The following is a 26,570-nucleotide window of genomic DNA, read 5'->3' as shown; positions in this document are numbered from 1 at the left end:
ATAGTTCTCTGAATAACTCTTCATATGTTATGTTAACATACCAGGTTCTCAGTTCATGTAACGTAACGTACAATTATTCTGTTGTTGCCTCTATTCTATTTTTATTTTTAAATTGTCTTTCAAGATGACATGTCTGTTCTTGGTGTTGGATTTTATCAAATACATTTCCCGCAAAAATGCGACTTATACTCCAGTGCGACTTATTTATGTTTTTTCCTTCTTTATTATGCATTTTATGGCTGGTATGACTTGTACTCCGGAGCCACTTATAGTCCGGAAAATACCGTAAATAACTTTACCACTTTGGAAGCCGGTGTCGAAAGTTGCCACTTTCAGTTATTGCCGGGATTTGCGGCACACGACGTATCTCCGGTTCAGTTGGACTCGGAACCAAAAAAAAACAGACTCTTGGAGTAGAAATCAAGTGAAACAGGATCATTTCAAACGCAGGACGCTGGTTGTAAATGAAAGATTCCAACCGACCTGGAGTTTCCTACGTCCGGAATTACAGCCGGTGAATTTCTAAAAGCTTTACTCGGCTCTTAACTCTGTCGTCCTATTGGTTGGAATGTGTAGTGAGAGTGAGGACTCCTAGGGGTGTAAACCAGAGACGTGATGGCGGCGAGACAATCCCTGGATTCGCCGGTCGCCAATTTAAAAAGAGCCGTGATAGTCAACGTATGGAAACTTTGTCTTGTGCCCGTGAGAGCGAGAGAGCGAGAGAGAGTCGAGTCTTATCTCCTCCAACAACAGTGTTTGCAAAAGCATCCTGGCGCCGTCACTGAGATACCCTGGATAAACAGATAAGGGGGGAGAATAAGCAGATATGCACGGCGGAGGACAACAAGAGACGACTTAAGGACAACAAGATGGATGATTGTTTACGTGTATGAAGAGCCGACGATGTTTGATCAGACGCGATGAAAACACACGCCTCTTCATAGTCGGTGGCGTCAAGTGTCGAACGTGGCGCTTCAATATGCAGGGTGAGGCTGGAGAGGGAGGGCGGCGGCGGCGGTTGCCAGTGTGAAGCAGCGAAGAGGGAGGAAGCGTTTTCACTTTGGAACAGCCTTTCGTTTGTTGGCTCTTCATCAACACTCTCTTTCTCCGCTCAAGGACACGTGCCAAGTTGACGGAGCTAATTTTAACAGATTTTATTGGTCTCTCACTCCTGAAGTATCTTTTTTTTCTTTTTCATTCATTGAGTTCCAGGACTTCCCACCGACTGCTGAACATTTGCAGATGTAACCGAGCGCAAACAACATACTTCTGCGAAGGATATTAGAAGCTCTGTTCCGCCGCCGAGGTTCCTCATTATTTCCATATATAAAGTCGCCATGAAACTTTTAATTGAGTCGCATAAAAGCTGGAGGGACCATTTTTCAACTTTTGCTCCGTAATTACTTCACGGCTTTAATGTCAACTCCTGCGGTGGATCGAGCCGGCGGACATTTGAACAGGTTCATTGACATGTGGCATAAAGAGGTTTTCATGAAGGCTTTTAAATCGTCCGGATCTCGGCCAAAAAATCTGCCCGATGACTGTGTACGGTTGTAACGTGTTGACGGCAGAGGTTTATAAACTGTTAAACGGATTCTTCAGCGTCAAACTCCCATTTAAGCTTCACTACCTGATTTTTCCGATGTTTTAAAGAGTAGTTTTACGACGTCAATGGCACGGTGAGTGTCGGCCTCGGTTTGCCTATAAAGGTCTTTACTCGCCCAGAACTTGCTGAGAATTCAACTTCAAATCACAGATGCATTACAGCTAAAATAAAAAATAAATCTCAGGTCCAGTCGTCCTCTTTTTACGAACTACTGCTGCTGAATCAGCAAAACTCCTGCGCAAAATGAGTGTTGGAAAGAAAGTGGTTATTGTTTAAGATTCTATGAGTGCAGGCCGAGCAAAGAGACTCTATTTTAGACTAAAGTCAGATGTTTAAGAAATGAAGATCATGGCATTAAATCTTTTCGTTTATATAGCTTTGATATCATTAAAATAACATATTAAATTCAGCAAAAAAATGGCCCAAACTCACATTGAAACTGCATTAAAAATACATAAAGCATTAAACAACAAAATATAAATCAAACTCCGATCATTGATGTTCAGAAAAAACTGAACCAGAATAGACCGCTGGTGACTTAAAGACCCCAGATGTTTGTGGGGTCTTGCTTCTTATTGTTGGTTTTTTAAAAAGAGAGCAAATGTAGATATCTGATGTAAAATAGTTTTAGGGAAAACAGTCCATGAAAAAATAAATGCTTACGAAAACTGTAGTAAAAAAGTCGTCCAGGAGAAAGATTCAGGGAGAAACGAGGCAGTGACGAGACAAAATTCCGTCGAAATAAATGATCAACTTGTAATAAAATTTAATAAAACATGAGAAACCGGCTCAAAAACAAAGTCATAACAATGCGTAGAATACAACGTACAAACCAAGAGATCGGTTCATTGCCAACAGTCCGAGAATAGGACCGCCCACATTATAACAGACAAGGGGGACGAGAACAGGAAACCCCCTCTAAAAATAAAATATCATTGTCAGAGTTTGTGATAGTTCTGTATTTTTCTTTCTTAATATGTTTTAAAAAATGCTTTTAAACCATTTTCCAGCCAGAATATCCTTGCACTTTCACTTATTTTATTTATTTGCAACTGTTCTGAAAACAACTGATCTCATTGTCCCCCTCGTGTCCCCCTTCTAGTTTTCAACAACCATGGAAAAGCAGGAACCAGAGAGAGTCCCAGGCCCAAGGCGGGAGCTCACAGCAGGGATGTTCCTCCTCCTCCTCCGCCGCCCCTGCTGAGGGAACGCAGTGAGCGGGCGGAAGCTCGGGAACAAATCAGGTTGCAACAGGCCTTGGCCAGCAGTCGTCGCGCCGCCCATGGGCTGCCGCCGAGAAGAGCCGCCGAGGAACTTCGCAGACAGGTAACTGTCGATGGTTCCACTTTTAATAGAGTAGGTTTTTCAGTGAAAGAGTTCCATTGAATAGTTATGTGTCAATGTGACTGGCTGGCGACCTGTTCAGGTGTTCCCCCATCTCCATAGACTCCAGTCTGTGCCGATAAGGAAATCAGTGGTAGAAGAATAATAATGAATTCAGAGGTTCAGACTCCAAAACATCAACTGTGTTTCGGAGATCTTGCTCTGATGCCATTCAGACCATGGCTATCATCTAACATTTCCTGAGGGGCAGATTTTCTGAAGGATGTCCAGCCTATGGGACAGTCACCCCTATACTACTATTTCCTGTTGAATGTTAAACAGATTAAAAGTAGATAAAAATAAATACAAATTGTGTTTAAAACAGCAACAGCTAATGGTCTCCTTATGATGACAGACATCGTGACACAAAAGGTTCATGGGAATATATCTGGCATTTGCTTTCTTTACATATTTCTCCGACTTTCCTCGCCCCAGCTTCTTCTTCATGCTCTTTCCTGGGGACCCCAAGGCGTTCCCAGACCAGCTGGGAGACAAATGTTAAATCAGCGCATGATACTTCTTTGTGTGTATTTATTCCAGAGTAAACATTTAAGTCTAATATATAATACAAACATCTTTCTTAGCCAAAACCTTCTGACAACATTGTACTTCCTTTCCTCACTTAATAACTTCTCTTGTGTCTGGAGGAGTAATAACAGTCTCTTGGCACCTGCTAAATTTAATATTCACGTTTTTATTTATTCTCGTGGAACCTCAAAGAGTTACAAACAAAAGAGGCGTCGCTCCTTAAGCCGATGGCTTCTTTGATGTCGCCCGTTTCAAAGATGTAATTGTGTATCTTCTGCTGGATTCTCTCTCCTTCTCTTTCAACATCCGCCTGGTGTTTGTCGGCGTGGCGATCCTCGGCTGATGAAGCGCACTTAAGCGTCGGCTTCAGGTTGTTAAAGTGGCCTCAATTGTCCGGGAGGCGCAGCGGCGGCGAATCTCAATGAAAGCGGCTAACTGCCAAGACAAACTTCGGCCTCACTTCCTCATTAGTCTTTGATCCGAGGCTCCTTCACTACTCTTTTGGCGCCCCGTGTGAGGCTGTCCCTTCTTTCACTCTGTTTTCCTTCTACATTCAGCCGAGCGCTTCCTCTTTCTATCTGTTGCACTTTCAAACGCACAGATCTTACCCTGATAACATGGCTGCAATCATTTGGAAGGATTAGTCCCCTCCTCCTCACCCCTCCTCCTCACCCCCCAATTAACATGTATGTGTTCAGAACAGGTTTTACACACATCGTCTGGCTCATCCATATAAAAGGTTAAGTGGTGATGCTGCTGTAAAACCAACTGGCGCTTGTGTGCGTAACGGCGGACGACATTATCATAATTCAATTCAACCGCGAGTCTAATTTAATAGCGGCGTGTATCAACAAAATACATGCCCCATAACCTGCTCTCGTAATAAAATAATACCTTCCCTTCTTTTAATTAAATTACAAAAGTAGGAGCCATCGGAAGGTCGCGGCAGGAAGAAAGGGTTCGTTTGTCTTTTTTTTATATTTAGTCCGGCTCCATTAACCCCCTCAGAGCACAAACTCTGAAAGATTAGAGAGGATGGAATTATTGGTAAAGCGGGAATTACTCATTTACAAGTTTGCTTTCTGAGCGAACGGCAAAAAAATACCCCAGGTCGGGAAATTAAATCATCTATTGACGCGTAACTTTTAATAAGGAATTTAACTATAATGAAATGAAAAGTGCGGATTGAAAAGCTCAATATATCAGTCCCTTATTTATTTTGGGGGTTGTTTTGAAAATCCAAGTCTTTTTTTTCACAAAGTAATGACCAATTTGATTTTTTCCAATTTTATCAACATTGAAATTGAGTTGCTATACCTCTAAACAACTGTCTCAGTAATGGTGAAGCTTTGACAATGCTTTGCCGCCCAGTCAGCCAATCGCAATTGTCGATCACCTTCAACATAAAACTTAGATGCAGCTACATTGGACAATAGGGTGTGTTTTGGCAAGAATCTTGGGATAAGGTACGTATCACGATACAGGGACAACAATACTATATATTGCTATATATATTGATAGTGTAGTAACAAGTATATATGTGTAGTATTGTCCAGTACTTGACTCTGGTGTTGTAGTATTTACAGACCACATGACTCTTGACGAAGTCATAACTGCTTTCATTTGTTTTCAAACCAAGATATGTCTAAACATCAGCTTTAAAAGCTGCTTGAGTCACTGTATCCTCTCGTCCTCAGACGACCAAAAATGACAGAGTGGTTTGAATGTTTGCATAATAATTAAAAATAATATAATTATTTTGTTTTAAATACACATTATTCAGCTATAAACCATAAAACACTATGGTTACAAATATGAATGAAATTAAAAGTCAATAATATATATGTATTTTCTTTTCTAAATAATTGATACAGTGTTATCAAATATCAATACAGTATTGTGTCAACAGTATCTTGATATATTGCCATATCGATATTTTTTGGAAAATATATTTAAATATGCAGTTCTGGAAACCTTGAGAAGGCAGGACTGTGATATGTAACCATTATGACTCGTCGTATCTGCTGAGAAGGTTCATCAGGACAAAAACAGGTTCCTGACGTTCCTCAAAGTCCGTCTTACGGCCTAAAATCTCGGCAACTTTGTCTTCCTTCTCTTTTTTTCCATGTCAGGGACAGATCCGCGCAGATGTTGCCTGTTAAAAAATCTTCCTGCCAGACCTCAGCTGGGCTATAGCAACACATGATGTCATCTGGGCCCACCTCCTTCCCTCCTTCCCTCCTTCCATCCCTCCCTCCTCCATCTCCTCCCACCTTCCTGTTCACGTGCGACCGAAATCCAGTCCGGTTTGCCGGCTGCTCCCCTCGTCCTCTCTTTCTCGTCTCTTTCCTCCCCACTTTCTATGGTATCGGTCCACCACCACCTCTCCTCCTCTTCTCGTCGTCTCCCTCCATCACGCTCATGCCATCCTTTCCAAGATCCTCCAGACCAAACAACTAGTCTTGTCTCGTCATGAACCTGTGCACGGAGCCCTCTAGTGGCCGGCGGTGCTCACTCCATCTGGTCTCGGAGATGCTTTGTCAGCAAACGTGAGCGAATATGTCACTCAAATCCTTATCAGTTTCAACATTTTTCTCCCAAAATATTCCAGTTTTTCCTGGTTTAAGTTGTTGTTTTTTTAAGCTCCGCCCTCTTTTCTTTGCTCCCTGTTGCTGTGTTTTCTCTTTGTCGCGAACGTGTCGTCGGCGCCTGTGATTGACGGAGGCCGGGTTAGATTTCAGCCCCCCCCACCTTATCTTTTAATGGCCTGGTCTTTGTGTCTGCCCTCCGCCACCTGAGACGAACACAACACAATAAACACACACACACACACACACACACCCGTCAGGAGGCTGTCACCTCCCTCCTGTGGCGCCCCGGCTGTGATTGATAACTCCATCCCTGACTTCCTGCGTCGCTGCTTTATTTAGAGGGAAAAAGACTCACAACTGTAGTCGGTTCTTCGACGCTGTAAATTAACATTTTAATTTCATTCCTTCGTCCAAACGCTGGACCTCTTTTTTTCTTTTTTTTTAAATGAGAAAAGTTGCGTCGGAGCTCCTGAGGGCGAGCGAGGGGCGAGCGAGGGGCGGAGCTCCGGCTCTCCAGGCGGCGTGGAAAGTGGGCCAAGAAAACAAGGAGCCGTGCATGAAGGGAAAGTGGATATTCTTAGAAACGCTCGCAGTGAAGCGTAATCCACACGTCGTCCGTTTGTTCGCGGCAACATTCCGAACGTACGGTTCGGCGTGTCCTCCGCCTCTCGCCCGGAGTAGCTGGGATAGGAACTGACTTTGAAATGACAACAGTATTTATGTTTTTAACTGAACTGAGGCTCCTCAAAATCTCTAAATGTTTCTAAATATTCACCATTTTTCGGTTTCTTTCTTTCGCCACTGCTTTAATAAATTAAATATCTTTGAAGTCTCGTCTTTGACGTCAAATTAATCTTTTTAATCTTGATTATTATCCATAAAAAAACTGTTTTTCTATATGCCATAAATCAATGTTTAACAATGTACTCACACCATAAAATTATCGTCATAATCAATGGTAAAACGAAACTAAATCTATATCAAAATATTCTGTAAATATATGAAAATAAAAGGATGTTCGATGGATTTATGTTTTGAAGCTTATTTTATCATTTCATGGTAGAGTTGATATCCTATTTAACTTTTAATCAAATTATGACTTCTTTTACTATTTCTTCAGAAAGTTCTATTGCCTGTTTCTTATATTCCTTTGTTGTTATTGAAATTTAAAATACATGTTTATAATATCAATATTATATTTACCAGAGTTTTTTGACCATAGGAAGAAATGGGAGTATCTAGAGTAAACCCAAGCACATTTGGGAAAACACACTGTAAATACACCGAACAGAAACCTCTTTACCTGGAAGTGAACCCGCAACCATCCACCCTTGGAAATAGTTATGTTTACCACCAGACTTGAATAAATACATGTGTTAATTCGAAGAAATCACAGATTGCTGGAGTCAATTCAAAAGCTAATATTGGACGTGTCACGTGACTAACTCAACTCTGTCTTGACTCTCTCCAGTTCACTAAAGTGAACGGACTGACCCGAGCGGGATCGGCACGAGCCGCCCTCAGCGCCAAGAAGGACCGTGACTTCCGACTGCCGTCCAAAACTGTGAAGAAGTACACAGCCACTGTGTCCAAGGGCCACGTCACCTACACCAAAGCCAAACAGAGAGAGCTGGGCAGGAAAACCAAACTCCACAGCAGCAGCAGACACAACTGCGCCTCCGCGAACAATCACAATCAGCACAGCCAGCCAGCAGCCGGCGGCCGGCCGGCCCACTCAGGAAAAGCAGCGGCGGCGACAGCCCACCACAGCAATGCAAAAACACGCAAACAGGTGCTACTATCGAACGGACTTCACGACGCGTCGGCCGACGTCCGCCTCAACGGCCGGCTGAACGGGCAGCGGCACAACTCGCTGCACAAGGACTCGGAGAAAAGACATTTGCAGAACGGCCACGTGGAGTGTTCGGTCAGAGAGGGTCTGCGGAACTCCAAGAGGCGTCTGGAGGTGGTGCTGACCCCGGTGGGGTCGGGCGCCACCGAGAAGACCGGCGTGAACGAGTCCAAGAAAGCCAAACTTCAGGCCGCGCCTCTGGAGACGCGCAGCAGCAGCAAAAAGGTGCTCCAACAGGAAAAGATTCCAACTGCCAAGCCCACCGCTCCCATCTGTAACGGACACGTGTCGGAATCGCTTCCTTCCGCTCCCAAACTGACGCCATCCTCGCTTCCACCCGCCCCCATGAACAAACAACTCCCGCCTTCTTCTACACCAGCAGCCAACGCGGCGTCGGTGAACCAGCGACCCAAACGGGCATCGGCCGGAAAGCTGATGTTGATTCGACAAGCACAGCAGCAGCTCAGCAGGTCACATGGCCGGAGCTCCAGCTCCTCCCCCTCGCCGGGGCAGAATCACGTAAAGACTTCAAGCACTACCTCAAATCCTCATCAGACCTCCGTCACCTCCTCCTCCTCCGCCGCCGCCGCCGCCGCCGCCGCCTCCTCGTCTCCGCTTCCCTCCGCCAACGGCCCCGGAGAGCCCAGACAAGCCGTGGTGCGATCTGCCGAGCGTGACAAGGACTGGGAGCACGAGAAGGAATCCATGCGTCGGAAAGAGCGCGAGCAGGAGAAGGAGTGGGAACGGCAGCGGAGCAGGACGGAAGGCTGGGGGGCGCTGGGGGAAGTCCCGGTCTTCAGGCCGGGGCCGCGGGAGTTCCAGGACCCCCTGGTGTACTTGGACGCCGTGAGGGAACAGGCGGAGGAGGCCGGCATGTGCCGCGTGGTGCCGCCGTCGGACTGGCGGCCGGAGGTCAAGTTGAGCGAAGAGATGCGCTTCGTTACGCAGGTGCAGAGGGTGCACATGCTGGGGCGCCGCTGGGGCCCCAACGTGCAACGGCTGGCGTGCATCCGCAAACACCTCAAATCTCAGGGCATTACCATGGAGGAGCCGCCCGTCATTGGTGAGTCGCCGGAACACACGGTTGAGTTAGCTTTGATTGGTATTCAATCCAACTTTATTTAAAGTTGTCTGAAGACACTTGAGTGACAGTTATAAAGAAAAAGTTTCAACAGGCAGAAACCTCAAGCAGAACCAGACTCGGTGTGGTTCCAGGTTTTAACCGCCGGACCCGAGATTTGGTCATATGGGCACATAAGAGATTTACTACAATCACTACTATTTGTATCTTTGTTGCTACTTATTAGAGAGTGTGTAATACACACATCAACTGGGTTCTTCCTGAAAGTACATTAATATATATTAACTTTTCATTTGGTAGCTGCTGTAGAAGTCTTTTGCTGACAATCCTGTTTTCACTGAAGCATCAGAGGTTAGAACCGATATATCCTGTTACAATGGATACAAGATGTGATACCGTTGTTGTATTTCATTTGAAGAAGAAAGTAATGCGGTTAAATAAACGATGATGTTTGAAGCAAATGTCAAGTTATCCAGATGTTTCTGGAGTTGATTAGATTTGTATCTTCTCTCAGAGTGGAAACTCCGGAATGTCAGCCCATGACGCTACACATTATAATGTTGGAAGTATCTCTGTCCTCAAATATTACATAAGAACTACAAATATTTTCAACTAAAAAAAAAATGTATAACTGAATTTATAAGGTGAAGAATTGTTTTAAACTTATGATAAGTGCTTAAAAATACTTTAATTATTTTTTACAATACAATACTACAATGGTATTATTTTATTATTAATTTGAAATTATGGTTTGTGAAAGTTAGTTCATTAAAGGTTGGATATGATTTTTTTTTCCTCAAACACTTTTTACTATAAAACCTCATAAACAAAACCTTTACACCAAGTATTTACATGTTATTATACATCTTTAAGTTTAAGGTAATGTTTGCCTTTTAAATATATAGTTTCTTATTCAATGATTTTCCGTATGTTATTAAATACTTTTTCAATGTTATTTTTATTCTTTGTTCAATTTCATTTTAATGATTTTTATGTTTACATATAATGATTTATCACATTTATTTTTATTTCGATTGATTGTAATTTTATTGCTTATATAAATACTATTAGAATTTTATGAGGTTATTTGTTCTAATGTTTTACTTATTTTAATGTAGTTTTTGTTGTACTTGTGTTGTGAGCCTACAGTCTTTTGATGAGGAAATCTTGCTCACAACGCTTTGTAAAACACCTACCCCGTTTGTAACCCTGACTGTTGTGGTCCGGGCAGGCGGCTGCGAAGTGGACCTGGCTCGATTCTTCCAGCTCATCAACGACATGGGCGGCATGCAGCAGGTGATGGACCTCAAGAAGTGGACCAAGCTGGCCGACCTCCTCCGCATCCCCAAGTCGGCGCAGGACCGCCTGGCCAAGCTGCAGGAGGCGTACCTGCAGTACCTGCTCTCCTACGACTCGCTGGGCGTGGACGAGCGCCTCCGGCTGCAGAGCCAGGTACTGCAGGAGAAGAGGCACCTGGAGTCGCGACGGGGACCCCTGGAAGGGTTCCTGGACTCCTCGGCCCCGAGCGCGCTGGCGCTGCCCCGCTACGAGCCCAAGAACGGGCTGGTGGGCGGGATCGTGGGCGGGGCGCAGGTGCAGCACCGCACCAACGGGGTCTATCACCGCCTGAAGGAGCTGGAGGCTCAGGTCAAAGCGGGCCGGCGACGGCTGTTCGCTCAGGAAAAACCGGACAAGGAGGCCAAGCAGCCGGCGGAGGAGCCGGGGGAGGACGACCACGGCGTTGTGGGCGACCAACACAAATGTATCTACAAGGTAAGAACCCTGGTTTGTTTCCGAGAGCGTCTTCTTCTCCGGGACTTCTTTCCTCCTGCACTTCCCGTGGCTCTTGGATGTTTGTGTGGTGAGCCTGTGTGAGTCTTGGCTCAGACCTCCACGTGTTTCCACCTCTGGCTTCTGCTGCAGCTGTGTTGACTCTGGCTCGCTGCAAATGTAGGTCAGAGAAGAGGAAGCCCCCGAACCAAACCATGGCTCTGACAATGTCCCCGGCTCTCTAGACCAGGCCTACTCATTTTCCTCCTTTTCCTTCTTTTCCTGCACCTCTCTATCACCTCTTTATTATTCTTTTTTGCTGCTTCTTTTTCTCCTCCACCTCATTCTCTTCCTCCTCCATTTTCTCCTTCTCCTTCTGTTCATCCTCCATGTTCTCCTCTTCATTCTCTTCCTCCCCCATTTTCTCCTTTTCCTTCTCTTCATCCTCCTTGTCCTCCTCCTTATTCTCTTCCTCCTTCTCCTCTTCCTACTCCTCCTACTTCCCCTTCTTCTTCTCTGCCTTCTCCTTCTCGTTCTCCTTCTTCTCTTCTTTCTTGTTATTCTCTTGCTCTTCTTTTCCTCCTTCTCCTTTTTCTTTTCTTCATCCTCCTTGTCCTCCTCCTCATTCTCTTCCTCCTCCATTTCCTCCTTCTCTTCATCCTCCTTATCCTCCTCCTCATTCTCATACTCCTCCATTTCCTCCTTCTCTTCATCCTCCTTGTCCTACACCGCATTCTCTTCCTCCTCCATTTTCTCCTTCTCCTTTTCTTCATCCTCCTTGTCCTCCTCCTCTTCCTACTCCTACTCCTCCCCCTTCTTCTTCTCTGCCTTCTCCTTCTCTTTCTCCTTCTTCTCTTCTTTCTTGTTATTCTCTTGCTCTTCTTTTCCTCCTTCTCCTTTTTCTTTTCTTCATCCTCCTTGTCCTCCTCCTCATTCTCATCCTCCTCCATTTTCTCCTACTCTTCATCCTCCTTGTCATTCTCCTAATTCTCTTCCTCCTCCATTTCCTCCTTCTCTTCATCCTCCTTGTCCTCCTCCTCATTCTCATACTCCTCCATTTTCTCCTACTCTTCATCCTCCTTGTCCTCCTCCTCATTCTCTTCCTCCTCCATTTCCTCCTTCTCTTCATCCTCCTTATCCTCCTCCTCATTCTCATACTCCTCCATTTCCTCCTTCTCTTCATCCTCCTTGTCCTCCACCGCATTCTCTTCCTCCTCCATTTTCTCCTTCTCCTTTTCTTCATCCTCCTTGTCCTCCTCCTCATTCTCTTCCTCCTCCTCTTCCTACTCCTACTCCTCCCCCTTCTTCTTCTCTGCCTTCTCCTTCTCTTTCTCCTTCTCTTCTTTCTTGTTATTCACTTACACTTCTTTTCCTCCTTCTCCTTTTTCTTTTCTTCATCCTCCTTGTCCTCCTCCTCATTCTCTTACCACTTCTCCTCCTTCTATTGTGTCTTAACTACAACAATCCCAGTGTTTACAATACTGTCAATAAACATGATACAACGGATTATTTACACTTAAAACATAAAATATAAAATACTTTTAAAAGTATTTTTAAAATAATAAATGAAACTAATGAAGGTTGTATTGACCTCTCAGGTTGTTTCTTTGTATGACTCTGTTTTCTTGTGTCTTCAGGGGAAATCAGTGTCGTTGACAAACTTCTTCAGGATCGCCCGGAACACCATGACCATGTGCTTTAACAAGGAGCCCGGAGCTGCCGAGGTGGAGGTGAGTTTTGACCGAACCGAACTGTTCACGCGTGGACAGAACCTCCTCTCAACTCCTGTGGTTTCTTCTGCAGCAAGAGTACTGGAGGCTGGTGGAGCAGAGGGACAGCCACGTGGCAGTGCATTGTGGGAAAGTGGACACCAGCACTCACGGAAGTGGTTTCCCGACGGGAAAATCAGAGCCATTTTCAAAGTGAGCGTCGAAAATTTCTTCTCTGTTGGTGTCGAAACACCAGAACCTCAAGTGACTCTTGTCTTGGTCTGCAGACACGGATGGAACCTCACTGTCCTCCCCAATAACTCCGGGTCCATCCTGAGACATCTCGGTGCTGTGCCAGGTAGGTCTACGCCTGGTTTTGAACCCTCAGCCAGGGACGCGTGTCAGAGTGGATAAGCTAGCTTGGGAAAGGCTGAAAGATGTTGACGGAAACATGGCTGCTCTGAGCACTTTCTTGTGCTGCAAACAGTCTTGAGAAAACCTTTTACATTTAGTCGTCTCTATTCTCTCTCATTGAAGTAACTGAATCATGCCTTGAAACATTTTTATTATCACTTTTACATATAGTTATGTATATATATTTAACCCCCCCCCAGGTTATGGTCGTAACCATGGTTCTAAGAATGCATGCAATGTCCTCAAAAGTCTGCCTCCCTGGGTCTGAAATACTGACCCTTTTTTAGGGAGGTGAGGCCTTAGGGGTGATCCAGGCGATGCAGTACCTGGGGTGTTAACCCGTAGCAACGGCCTCTAGAGGGCAGAGCTTGCATGAAGTAGAATCCCAACTTTCTTGCCCTATGAACCTGCGGTCATTGACTTTTTTGGGAAATTTCATCTACAAATGTTACCTGTTTTTTAACTTTGAATAAAGGAATTGCTGTAGAAGTCTTTCGCTGACTAGTTTGTGGAAATATGATGTGATAAGATGAATCCAAACGTCTGATGTTGACCCACTATGTCGTCACGATCTCTGCATTAAAACCTGATTTGTCTCCTTCCCTCCACAGGAGTGACCATTCCCTGGCTAAACATTGGCATGGTCTTTTCTACCTCATGCTGGTCTCGAGACCAAAACCGCCTTCCGTATATCGATTACTTACACACTGGTGCTGACTGCATTTGGTACGTGGACGGTTCACTGCGACCCTTGTTAGGATCTTAAGACGGAAGGACTCATGTGTGTCTCTCTGCAGGTATTCTGTCCCTGCTGAGGAGAAGTCCAGACTGGACAAGGTGGTCCACACGCTGCTGCAGGCCAACGGAACTCCAGGACTAGAGATGCTGGAGAAAAGCATCATGGTTAGTGTTGACTGGGTTTGATCTCATGTCGTCCTTTTGTTTACATCTTACATGTACATTCATAATCTTTAAATCTGTAATCAAACAATTTTCAACTATAATCAAACAATTTTCAACTATAATCAAACAATTTTCAACTGTAATCAAACAATTTTCAACTATAATCAAACAATTTTAAACTATAATCCAAAAATGTTCAACTATAATCCAACAATTTTCAACTATAATCAAACAATTTTCAACTATAATCAAACAATTTTCAACTATAATCAAATATTTTCAACTGTAATCAAACAATTTTCAACTATAATCAAACAATTTACAACTATAATCAAATATTTTCAACAATAATCAAACAATTTTCAACTATAATCAAATATTTTCAACAATAATCAAATATTTTCAACAATAATCAAACAATTTTCAACTATAATCAAACAATTTTGAACTGTAATCAAACAATTTTCAACTATAATCAAACAATTTTCAACTGTAATCAAACAATTTTCAACTATAATCAAACAATTTTCAACTATAATCAAATATTTTCAACAATAATCAAACAATTTTCAACTATAATCAAACAATTTTGAACTGTAATCAAACAATTTTCAACTATAATCAAACAATTTTCAACTATAATCAAACAATTTTCAACTATAATCAAACAATTTTCAACTGTAATCAAACAATTTTCAACTATAATCAAACAATTTTCAACTATAATCAAATATTTTCAACTGTAATCAAACAATTTTCAACTATAATCAAACAATTTTCAACTATAATCAAACAATTTTCAACTATAATTAAACAATTTTCAACTATAATCAAACAATTTTCAACTATAATCAAACAATTTTCAACTATAATCAAATATTTTCAACTATAATCAAACAATTTTCAACTATAATCAAACAATTTTCAACTATAATCAAACAATTTTCAACTATAATCAAACAATTTTCAACTATAATAAAACAATTTTAAACTGTAATCAAACAATTTTAAACTATAATCAAACAATTTTCAACTATAATCAAACAATTTTCAACTGTAATCCAACAATATTCAACTATAATCGAACAATATTCAACTGTAATCCAACAATATTCAACTATAATCCAACAATATTCAACTCTAATCCAACAATATTCAACTATAATCCAACAATTATCAACTGTAATCCAACAATTTTCAACTGTAATCCAACAATATTCAACTGTAATCCAACAATAATCAACTATAATCCAACAATATTCAACTGTAATACAACAATATTCAACTGTAATCCAACAATATTCAACTGTAATCCAACAATATTCAACTATAATCCAACAATATTCAACTGTAATCCAACAATATTCAACTGTAATCCAACAATATTCAACTATAATCAAACAATTTTCTACTATAATCCAACAATTCTCAACTGTAATCCAACAATTTTCAACTATAATCCAACAATATTCAACTGTAATCCAACAATATTCAATTGTAATCCAACAATATTCAACTGTAATACAACAATATTCCACTGTAATCCAACAATATTCAACTGTAATCCAACAATTTTCAACTATAATCCAACAATTTTCAACTATAATCCAACAATATTCAACTGTAATCCAACCATATTCAACATTGCTGCTTCTCTAGATCTCCCCGGAGGTCTTGTGTCGTGAAGGCATCAAGGTGAACAGGACGGTCCAGCGCAGCGGTCAGTTCGTCGTCTGCTTCCCTGGTGCCTTCGTGGCTAAAGTCTGCTGCGGCTACAGCGTGTCGGAGACGGTTCACTTCGCGACGCCTCACTGGATGAACCTCGGCTATCAAGCAGCAAAGGTAGAAGCAGCTTCACAATAAAACCACTGAAGCGTCTCTCGAGTATTTAGGTTTGTGGTTCAGTTGCTGTCGATGGTCGAGAGGTTAATAATAATAGGTTTAATAAACTTTCTCTAGTTTGATGTTATTTATGTTAGTTATTTTCTGTTCTTTGCAGCTTGATTAACTTGGTCGACTCTTATTTTGAAAAGAGGAAGAAGAAATATCCGCAAATAGTTTTCTCTGCGCAAAATATGTTTATATAAATGTGTTTTTAAGATGATTCATAGTGGTCATGAAAATAAATGTATCATCTTGAGTTGAAGTTGTGAAGTAAAAATACCTTTTAATGACAATTCTTCATTAAAAATACATTTTCTTTTTTTAACAAACACAAGACAAACAAAGTTTTTAAAATTGTGTTTTTGTTTATTAAAGAACCACATTGAATAAAAAGGTTAAATTGTTCATTAAGAATTGCTTAATAAAGTTCGTGTTTGGTGAGACGAGTGAGACACAACAGCGACACCTGGCGGACAATTTTATTTAACACTATCTTTTCTTCTTTTTCCACTATTTATTAAATACATTCATTTATTGATCATAAACAGAATCTATATTTGCGTATTACAGACAAAATAAATAACAACAAAAGTAAGATTTTAATTAAAGTTTGCATAGAAAACTCAGTTATATTTAAACACATTATAAATCCTAATATACTTTTTTTGATTAAATCTTATTAAATAACTTACTTGAAATACTTTCAATATACTTTTCAAATTCATGTTGTTCATAAAAAGTGTTTTAAGTATGTTTGTCAATAACATGATGATAAGGTTTATAATTATTATCATAGTATTCTTCTCAGAATAATCTCAGATCAATCAAAAAACGAATGAATATGTTCAAGTTTAATTCGACAAAATCCTCATATAATGTTAATTTCAATTAATTAAGACATTTAAATATATTTATAATAAATATAATTATCGCCGATGTCGTCAAAACAAAAGCATTTTTGGTGTTTTGGATACATTTAGAAATAAAAAAATGAACTAATGTATTTTATAGATTAAACTATGATTAATACCTACGTTTATTTACACGTACGATTTAAAGACGAGTCTCACTCGTGAGTAAAAACTCGAGTCCAGAAGATGATCTCCATGGTTTTCTTTTCAACCATCAGGACCTGAAATGTCGACGTATCGCCAAACCTTTCTCCATGGAGAAGCTACTGTACCAGATCGCCACGGCCGAGTCCAAGAGAGACAACGGCCTCCTCCTCACCACCATCTCCGCCCTCCTCAAAGACCTCAGGTGAGCAGCGCCGCCCCTCGCCGCGCCCCCTCGTCATCACGCCCTCTGACCTCTGACCTCTGACCCCGCCCTCCTCGCAGGAACATAGAGATGCATCACCGGCAGGAACTCTACAAGGCGGGTCTTCTGTCCTCGGCCCGCTACGGCACTCACGACGGCAACCTGGCGCCCAGCGAGGCGCGTAAGAAGCCTCGTGGGAAGTGGCTGGCGCTGGAGTCCTCGGAGCGACGCTGCCAGTTCTGCCAGGACCTCTGCTACCTGTCCATGGTGAGGGTCCACCACATGTCCCACCTGTGAGTGTGTGTGTGTGTGTCTTACCTGTGTGTGTGTGTGTGTGAGCTCAGGTGGTGCAGGAGACGGACAACGTGGTCTTCTGTCTGGAGTGTGCGCTTCGCTACGTGGAGAAGCACAAGTCCTGCCGCGGCCTCAAGATGATGTATCGCTACGATGAGGTGAGCGACTCAACCTTCACTTTGATTAACATGTTACCGACGTATGGGAAACGTACAACGTAAAGAACGTTTCTGACAGAAAGAAAGTGTCCGACACAAGGAAGGTTTCCGATGTAAGGAAAGTTTCCGACGTCAAGAAAGTTTCCGATGTAAGGAAAGTTTCCTTTGTAAAGAAATTTCCGATGTAAGGAAAGTTTCCGATGTAAGGAAAGTTTCCGATGTAAAGTAATTTCCGATATAAGGAAAGTTTCCGATGTAAGGAAAGTTTCCGATGTAAAGAAATTTCCGATGTAAGGAAAGTTTCCGATGTAAGGAAAGTTTCCGATGTAAAGTAATTTCCGATATAAGGAAAGTTTCCGATGTAAGGAAAGTTTCCGATGTAAAGTAATTTCCGATATAAGGAAAGTTTCCAATGTAAGGAAAGTTTCCGATGTAAAGAAATTTCCGATGTAAGGAAAGTTTCCGATGTAAGGAAAGTTTCCGATGTAAAGTAATTTCCGATATAAGGAAAGTTTCCGATGTAAGGAAAGTTTCCGATGTAAAGTAATTTCCGATATAAGGAAAGTTTCCGATGTAAGGAAAGTTTTCGATGTAAAGTAATTTCCGATATAAGGAAAGTTTCCGATGTAAGGAAAGTTTCCGATGTAAAGTAATTTCCGATATAAGGAAAGTTTCCGATGTAAGGAAAGTTTCCGATGTAAAGAAATTTCCGATGTAAGGAAAGTTTCCGATGTAAAGTAATTTCCGATGTAAGGAAAGTTTCCGATGTAAGGAAAGTTTCCGATGTAAAGTAATTTCCGATATAAGGAAAGTTTCCGATGTAAGGAAAGTTTTCGATGTAAAGTAATTTCCGATATAAGGAAAGTTTCCGATGTAAGGAAAGTTTCCGATGTAAAGAAATTTCCGATGTAAGGAAAGTTTCCGATGTAAGGAAAGTTTCCGATGTAAAGTAATTTCCGATATAAGGAAAGTTTCCGATGTAAGGAAAGTTTCCGATGTAAAGTAATTTCCGATATAAGGAAAGTTTCCGATGTAAGGAAAGTTTTCGATGTAAAGTAATTTCCGATATAAGGAAAGTTTCCGATGTAAGGAAAGTTTCCGATGTAAAGTAATTTCCGATATAAGGAAAGTTTCCGATGTAAGGAAAGTTTTCGATGTAAAGTAATTTCCGATATAAGGAAAGTTTCCGATGTAAGGAAAGTTTCCGATGTAAAGTAATTTCCGATATAAGGAAAGTTTCCGATGTAAGGAAAGTTTCCGATGTAAAGAAATTTCCGATGTAAGGAAAGTTTCCGATGTAAGGAAAGTTTCCGATGTAAAGTAATTTCCGATATAAGGAAAGTTTCCGATGTAAGGAAAGTTTCCGATGTAAAGTAATTTCCGATATAAGGAAAGTTTCCGATGTAAGGAAAGTTTCCGATGTAAAGAAATTTCCGATGTAAGGAAAGTTTCCGATGTAAGGAAAGTTTCCGATGTAAAGTAATTTCCGATATAAGGAAAGTTTCCGATGTAAGGAAAGTTTCCGATGTAAAGTAATTTCCGATATAAGGAAAGTTTCCGATGTAAGGAAAGTTTTCGATGTAAAGTAATTTCCGATATAAGGAAAGTTTCCGATGTAAGGAAAGTTTCCGATGTAAAGTAATTTCCGATATAAGGAAAGTTTCCAATGTAAGGAAAGTTTCCGATGGAAAGAAATTGCTGATGTAAAGAAATTTCCGATGTAAAGAAATTTCCGATGTAAGGAAAGTTTCCGATGTAAAGAAATTGCTGATGTAAAGAAATTTCCGATGTAAGGAAAGTTTCCGACGTCAAAAAAGTTTCAGACATACAGAAAGTGTCCGGTGCAATGAAAGTTTCCGATGTAAGGAAAGTTTTAGATGTACGAAAAGTGTCCGAAGCAAAGACATTTTGTAACGTAAGGAAATTTCCGACGTAAGGAAAATTTCCGACGTAAAGAAAGTTTCAGACGTAAGGAAAGTTTTAGATGTACGAAAAGTGTCCGAAGCAAAGAAAGTTTCCGATGTAAAGAAAGTTTCCAATGTTAGGAAAGTTTCCTTTGTAAAGAAATTTCCGATGTAAGGAAAGTTTCCAATGTAAAGAAATTGCTGATGTAATGAAATTTCCGTTGTAAAGAAATTTCCGATGTAAGGAAAGTTTCCGACGTCAAAAAAGTTTCAGACGTACAGAAAGTTTCCGATGCAATGAAAGTTTCCGATGTAAAGATAGTTTCCGATGTAAAGAAAGTTTCCGATGTAAAGAAATTTCCGATGTAAGGAAAGTTTCCGATGTAAAGTAATTTCCGATATAAGGAAAGTTTCCGATGTAAAGAAATTTACGATGTAAGGAAAGTTTCCGATGTAAAGACATTGCTGATGTAAGGAAAGTTTCCGATGTAAAGAAATTGCTGATGTAAAGAAATTTCCGATGTAAGGAAAGTTTCAGAAGTACAGAAAGTGTCCGAAGCAAAGAAAGTTTCCGATGTAAGGAAAGTTTTAGATGTACGAAAAGTGTCCGAAGCAAAGACATTTTCCAACCTAAGGAAAGTTTCCGAAATAAGGAAAGTTTGAAGTTATTAATTCATTTGTTCGTACGTTTTACAGTCATGTGACACGAGCTCCTCAATGCTGTTCTAGATTCTTCTCACCTGTCCTCCTCTAACCCCGTCTCTCCTTTGTCTCTCAGGAGCAGATCGACAGTCTGGTGCGACAGGTGTGCGGACGAGCCGTGACCAAACATGGCGGCGGCGCCGTCATCGTCGGAGCGCTGGGCGACTCGTGTCGCTCCATCAGCCCGTCGAGGACGCCGCCGCCCAAGCGAGGACATCGTAAACGCTCCTCAGTGGAAGTGGCCCTGTCTCGCCTGTCCTCCACCCACATCCCCAAGGCCGCCGCCGTGTCCTGAGGGGCCGCCCCGTGACCCCCCGCCCCCCCGACGAAACACCCCTTCTATCACCCCCCCCCCCTTGATATTTAAGACGTGTTGACGGACATTCACCTCCTTCCTTAGAACGACACGCTTGTTGACGGATTCAAACGAGGTGTCATTTTTTGCACTAGCGTATAAGAAGAATTCGGTCACGTCTCTGAAATCCTCGCAAACAGAAAAAAATGGGCCTTTTTTGAGATAAAGTTGTTTTTTTCCCGTAGAGACTGAAGACACGCCTCCTCGCCCCCCCGACTGTCATGTGACCCCCGCAGCAGTGACCCACGCTTCCTCTCGTGTCGGAGCGTCGGCGAGGCGGTAAAACTTGAAAGACAGACGATGTTTGTTTGTTTGTTTTCCTTCAGCGTTTTTTTGATTTGAGAATTCTAGCTTTTGTTTTGTTGTTTTTTTTTTCAATAGTTGTTCAATTTAATGGACGTTTTTTTGGGGTTTTTTTCTCGTGTGCGTTTTGGTTTCTTCCGTGGATCGCGGAGTGTCGCGTCACTTCCTGCTCGCCCGGAGGCTCCTCCCCCGCCGGCGAGTGAAAACTGTGCCTGATGCTTGGCGAGGATCCGATTCTTTGGTGCTGTTTGTTATAATTACTGTATAACGACACAAATGTTCAAATATCGGGGGTCACCCCCCGCCCCCCCCACACCATCCTCCCCCCCCACCCCCCCCCCACCTCACAGGGCGGTCCGGCCTCCAGGCTCGTTCGCTTCTTGACGTGCAATCATTTTGACATTCCATTCTTCCCGCATCTGTCCCAGTAAACATTATTCTATTATTGTTGTTATTATATTATTATTTGATGTCGTTTTGTTTTTCTTTGACTTTTGTTGACGTGTCGAGGGTTTTATTGTCGTCGCCCGAGCGGGAAATCCTGTTTTTCTGAAACAACAAGATACTTTTTTTTTCATTTACCTGGAAAGCGAGTGACGGTGCGTTCATGTACCGTCGGAATAATCCGGTCCAGAGTTTCGAGTGAAATCGTAAACGTGTACATGAACGCACCGTCAAGATGTTCCGGCAACTACCTCTATTCAGAAAAGTTTTCCAAAATTAAAAACAATTTAGATAAAGAATTGTGTCAAATTCATGCGAGAACATCAGTGTCGTCACGATATTAAATGAATGTAACTTTTCAAATGTACTTTATTATTGAAATATTGTTTTGTTTTTTTAAGCGTTTAATATTTTTTAAGGAAGCATTGAATTCGATTTTAATTTTAAGGTTGAATTTTGGTTTTAATAATCGAATTAAAATTGTTGGAATAATTTGAAAATGATTTAAAATAAAATGACACATAGAGTTTGATATGATAATTAAAATAATTCAAAAAAGAAATCTAAGAATGAAATGTTGATTCATTTGTAGTCGTTTAAATTCAATATAACATTTTGGCACAATACTGAATTTAAAAGGCTGCGAATAAACAAAAATTGAAGTTAGACATTTTATTTTTTACTTATTGTAATTAGAATATCGAACTCTATGTGTCATTCTTTTTTTTTCTTCGAATTATTAAAAAACAAAAATGAAGTTAATCAGCTGTTAAGATATAGAAATAATAAATTAAAAAACCCACATATCAACAACAAAATTCAACATTAATTTAATACTCTGACGACACTGAGGAGTTCATGTTCTAAACAACGAAAACGCCATTTTGATGGAATTTTTATCGTAGAAAAAATGATCGTAAAACATTCAGAAAAATCACTTCCCGACTTGAACTGGATATTCCCGAGGCGTCACTCCAGAAGAGCCACTAGTGTCAAATGTGAAGTTTTCAAAAACCCTCTTACTGTCGTTTTTTTTGTTTTTGTTTCTGTTCTGAAACATCGCAAAAAAAAAAAAAATCACAACATTTTTTCCTGTACATAATCCTGTAAATGTCTTTAAAATACGAGCCTTCTGAGTGGAAGAGGAGGATCGGAGGAGGATGAAGAAAAAGCCTTACATTACCCTTTCTTCGTCCGCGAGCGTCGCACAGGGTCGTTCTTGATGTACAGATGTTTGAAGTGCTGCTTAAGAGATAAGATTATGAGTAGCCGACAACTGCCCCCCCCACCCCGCCCTCCTTCGACTAGTTCTCCTTTGTTTAGCTTTACTTTTTTCAAGAAAAAAAGGGAAAAAAAAATGTGAGATAGATGTTCACGCAAAAAAGATTTTTACATTTTCATTGCTGAAAATTCACCACGGACGTCGTAGCTTCTCATGTTGCACTGAAGTCGAGAGAATCACGTTGTTGTCGTCGTCGTCCCGCCAAACGTCGGGACTATTTAAAGAAACTCAAGAGTAAAGAAGTCAACTTTTTATGGCCTTACCACGTGTCCTTCCGCCCCCGGGAGGTTCTTCTGTTCCATATATCGCTCGTTCCATTTTCTACACTCACGACTTGCTGACCGCGGGATCTCTGGTGACTTTATTTATTAGCGCCGCAGCTCGGCTCCTCCTCACGGAGAGAGTCTCATATTGGTTTTATCGACAGTTTTTTACTTTTGCAGTTTGTACCTGAGGTTTAATAAAAATGTACCGACAAGACGTGCGTCTCCGTCCCTCGCGGTCTGTCCGTCTGCACCTTCAACTGTTGGGGAGATCCATGTGGAAGGAGATCAGTGGCATCAGAGTGTTGACATTTTTGAATATTTGAATTTACTCACTTTTAAAGTGAAGCATTGATTTTTTTTTAATTGAATAATTGAATTAAAATAGTTTATATTTTCTATTATTTATATTATATATATATATAATTATATAATATATATAATTATATAATATATATTCGAAGACTTTTAAATTCAATAGAAAAAGCCAGTTTTTGAATTATTTGAATATCAAACTATGGTTAAAATAAATAAACAAATTCATTTAAAAATATTTAATTAAAGTATTCAATAAAAACGAATACGACCTTTCAGTATAAAATGGAATACATTTAAATAAATACATATAAAAATAATTTATTAAACTATTCAATAAAAACGAATACAACCTTTCAGTATTAAATATATTACATTTAAATAAATACATTTAAAAATATTTTTTTTAATGATTCAATAAAAACGAATACAACCTTTCAGTATAAAATGTATTACATTTAAATAAATATATTTAAAAATATTTAATTAAATTATTCAATAAAAACGAATATAACTTTCAGTATTCATTTAAAATAAAAACATTCAAAACTTGAAGAAATACAACATTTAATTTAATTATTTAATTGTATTTATTTTGCATTTGCCCACTTTAATTATAAATATATTGTATTTTGTTATATTCCATTTTATTCATCTCAGTCTATTTGTTTATATTTGTTCTATCTACTGTATGTCAAGGGAAAATTTCTTTATAAGGTAAACTTGTAAAAAAAAATATATATATATATATATATATATATATATATATATATATATATATTATTTAAAGAAAATATATTATTTGCTTGAAAATGAGCGAAGAATACATAAAATGAAAAGATTAAATAACAACGACATACAACAACATCTTAAAAAGATAAATTAAAATAAATAGAAATACCTAAAAGATTCATTCTACTAATAATAATCATAATCATGAAGTAATAAAATCATATTGTTTTTTATTCACGTCCAAACAAGTCTTTATATCTTTACTGGAAATGCTTGTTTCTTTAAAAAGTGAGTGGAATTGATAAAATAAATAATAATTAAATAAATAAAAACTCAACTTTCTCTCCTACAGACTTAATTTTAGAACACAGTCAAATATCATAATTTTTAAATAAGAGTTAATAGTTAAGCCTTATAAATAAATGAAATCATAAATAATAATAAACTATTAAAAAAAACAGCGAGGATTGTAAAGGTCGGAGCGCGATATTAGATTCCGACTAATCAAGTAGCTGATCTTGGATAATAACCACGCCCCCTAAACGCTCTCGTCAAATCCGGGACGTCTGTTTTGTCACATGACCGGAGCTACTTCCTTGTTATTGCTGTGTCAGCTGTTGTTCTCATGCAGAAATATTATTTATATTTACATTTACATTTACATTTACATTTACATTTACATTTACATTTACATTTATATTTACATTTACATTTACATTTACATTTATATTTATATTTATCACAGATAAGACATCGATTTAACGTGAAATATTTGCTTCTATTATCTTCTTACTTTACCTGTATTTAACAATATTAATATAATTAATTATTAATTGTCAATGAAACGAGTCTCAAGAATCAACGATGGCTTTTCTTTTTAATCATCACAACAATGACAAACTTTCACTCGCTCAACCGTCACGTGACACGTTCTCTCCGCTCGACGATCTATTGCTTTTCCTTGATCCAGATCCTGGTTCTGCTCTCGGTCCTGATGATGTTCGGCCTTGAAACACGTTTGAAACCAACGAGAATATTCGCAGAAGAAGAAGAAGAAGAAGAAGGTAGGAAGTAAAGCTGTGACGTCACATGACTTCGACATTCTGTACAAAAGGTTTTTTTTAATTTTATTTCGAGGGATTTTGGTCCTTGGAAGGTTTAGATCTGAAGTCCTGTCAGTGGAGAGAAAATTGTACGAAATGAGGAATAAATAAAATAAAACTTCCATTTAACGCATAAAAAACAGAAAGAAATTGTGATTAAAAAATACAATATGCTTTTATAAATAATTAAATAATTATATGAGCGATGTTTGCAACATATAGATGAAATTATATTTAAAAAACATGTGTTTTGACATAAATATTAAACATTGAATTGATTTATGAGTAGTTCCTGTCATGGCCGGCAGAGAGCGGTGTAGTGCTTCGTTTGGAAATACAGTCACGTGACCCTCGGGACCAAGTGAATTAAAATAAACAATTATTTTTGGTTTAAGTGGTTATTGTTATTGAGTTTTTATGGTCACTCTTGTTGGGAGTTTACATTTAATTTAATGTCAATAAAATCTTAATTTTTCTTAAATATTTACTCAAAATTATTGTATCTTTGCCTTTAGTTGTACATTTTAAAACGGAAGATGATAATATTAAAAATAATATTTAAGACCGAAAAGTGACTGTTATAAATGAATAGTTTGCTATTATATCAATTAATTATACTTCATCGTATTGTTGTTACTATTATCTGTTTTTAAAAAATGTAATTAAAGTAATTGTTTTATTTATTTAAAGTGACAGTGTTTTAAAATAAATACTATAAACTAATACAGTAAAATAAAATGTATTGTAGTTTCTCTTTCACTGACTTCTGCGACAGAACCTAAAGTGATACTTGAAGAGTTGAACCGGCAGCTCCGAGGCGAGTCGGTCCTGGTTCAGACTTTGGGTCTAACGTTGTCTCTGGCGGACTCCAGCAGCGTGGTGTCGGGGGTCACGTCCTCCTGGTCCAGGGTCACCACCGCGGGGGGTCGCCTCCTCCTCCGTCCCTCCGCTCCTCCTCCTCCTCCTCCCGCCTGCTGCTCCTCCTCGTCCTCCTCGTCCTCGTCCTCGCCGCCCTCCGTGTCCTGGGAGGCGGAGTCGGTGCAGGTGGACGACAGCGAGGACAGCTTGTGCCGGAGCTCCGTCTGCGTCGGGACCTGGAGGCTGATCTCCGTGGTGAAGGACTCCACGTCTGGACCTGGAGGAGCAGTTTTTGTACCTTCACTGTCGGTCCGAAGACGACAACAAACTCACATCGTCACGTCGTTTTTGTCTATGCATGTCCTGAGGTGGACTGGTGGCCTTTCCAGGGTGTCCCCCACCCTTGTGCCAACTAGCTGAGGTAGTAGTGAGGTAAGAAAATATCGAGACACTTAAATATCATGATATGATATGATATAGTTTCCAATTGTCTTTCAATTCATGGCAATATTCATCATGTTTGTTCATTAACCGACCTTAAAGTAACAATGAAATCCTGCAAGTTCCCAACGGTGACTGAGGACGAGAGGATACAGTGACTCCAGCATCTTTTAAAGCTGATGTTTGGACATATTTTGGTTTGAAAACAAATGAAAGCAGTTACGACTTCGTCAAGAGTCATGTGGTCTGTAAATACTACAACACCAGAGTCAAGTACTGGACAATACTACACATATATACTTGTTACTACACTATCACAACACCAGAGTCAAGTACTGGACAATACTACACATATATCCTTGTTATTACACTATCACTATATATCGTATTGTTGTCTCTGTATCAAGATACATGTCGTATCGCCAGATTCTTGAC

At 40.1% G+C, this 26,570-nt stretch overlaps 2 protein-coding genes across 3 annotated transcripts in view; one reads left to right on the top strand and one right to left on the bottom strand.

The window, feature by feature from the left end:
* Positions 1-22,902, top strand: part of jarid2b (jumonji and AT-rich interaction domain containing 2b) — a 130,891-nt gene extending 107,989 nt beyond the window's left edge. The window contains exons 6-18 of the mRNA XM_087786307.1: positions 2,709-2,932; positions 7,580-9,023; positions 10,273-10,814; positions 12,449-12,541; positions 12,615-12,733; positions 12,808-12,878; positions 13,546-13,660; positions 13,732-13,837; positions 15,497-15,679; positions 16,851-16,981; positions 17,062-17,248; positions 17,326-17,433; positions 20,116-22,902. Coding sequence (XP_087642433.1) covers positions 2,709-2,932; positions 7,580-9,023; positions 10,273-10,814; positions 12,449-12,541; positions 12,615-12,733; positions 12,808-12,878; positions 13,546-13,660; positions 13,732-13,837; positions 15,497-15,679; positions 16,851-16,981; positions 17,062-17,248; positions 17,326-17,433; positions 20,116-20,334 — 3,542 coding nt within the window. The 3' untranslated portion in view covers positions 20,335-22,902. The remainder of the gene's footprint in view (positions 1-2,708; positions 2,933-7,579; positions 9,024-10,272; positions 10,815-12,448; positions 12,542-12,614; positions 12,734-12,807; positions 12,879-13,545; positions 13,661-13,731; positions 13,838-15,496; positions 15,680-16,850; positions 16,982-17,061; positions 17,249-17,325; positions 17,434-20,115) is intronic.
* Positions 22,903-24,593: 1,691 nt separating this feature from the next.
* The window catches only part of dtnbp1b (dystrobrevin binding protein 1b), a 39,085-nt gene continuing 37,108 nt past the window's right edge, over positions 24,594-26,570 (bottom strand). For both annotated transcript variants that reach the window (XM_087786325.1, XM_087786326.1), the window contains exon 4: positions 24,594-25,971. In XM_087786325.1, coding sequence (XP_087642451.1) covers positions 25,670-25,971 — 302 coding nt within the window. In that variant the 3' untranslated portion in view covers positions 24,594-25,669. The remainder of the gene's footprint in view (positions 25,972-26,570) is intronic.

Source organism: Callionymus lyra, chromosome 3 (genome assembly GCF_982586985.1).
Source record: "Callionymus lyra chromosome 3, fCalLyr1.hap1.1, whole genome shotgun sequence".
Lineage (NCBI taxonomy): Eukaryota > Metazoa > Chordata > Actinopteri > Syngnathiformes > Callionymidae > Callionymus > Callionymus lyra.
This window is presented reverse-complemented; position numbering and strand designations above follow the sequence as displayed.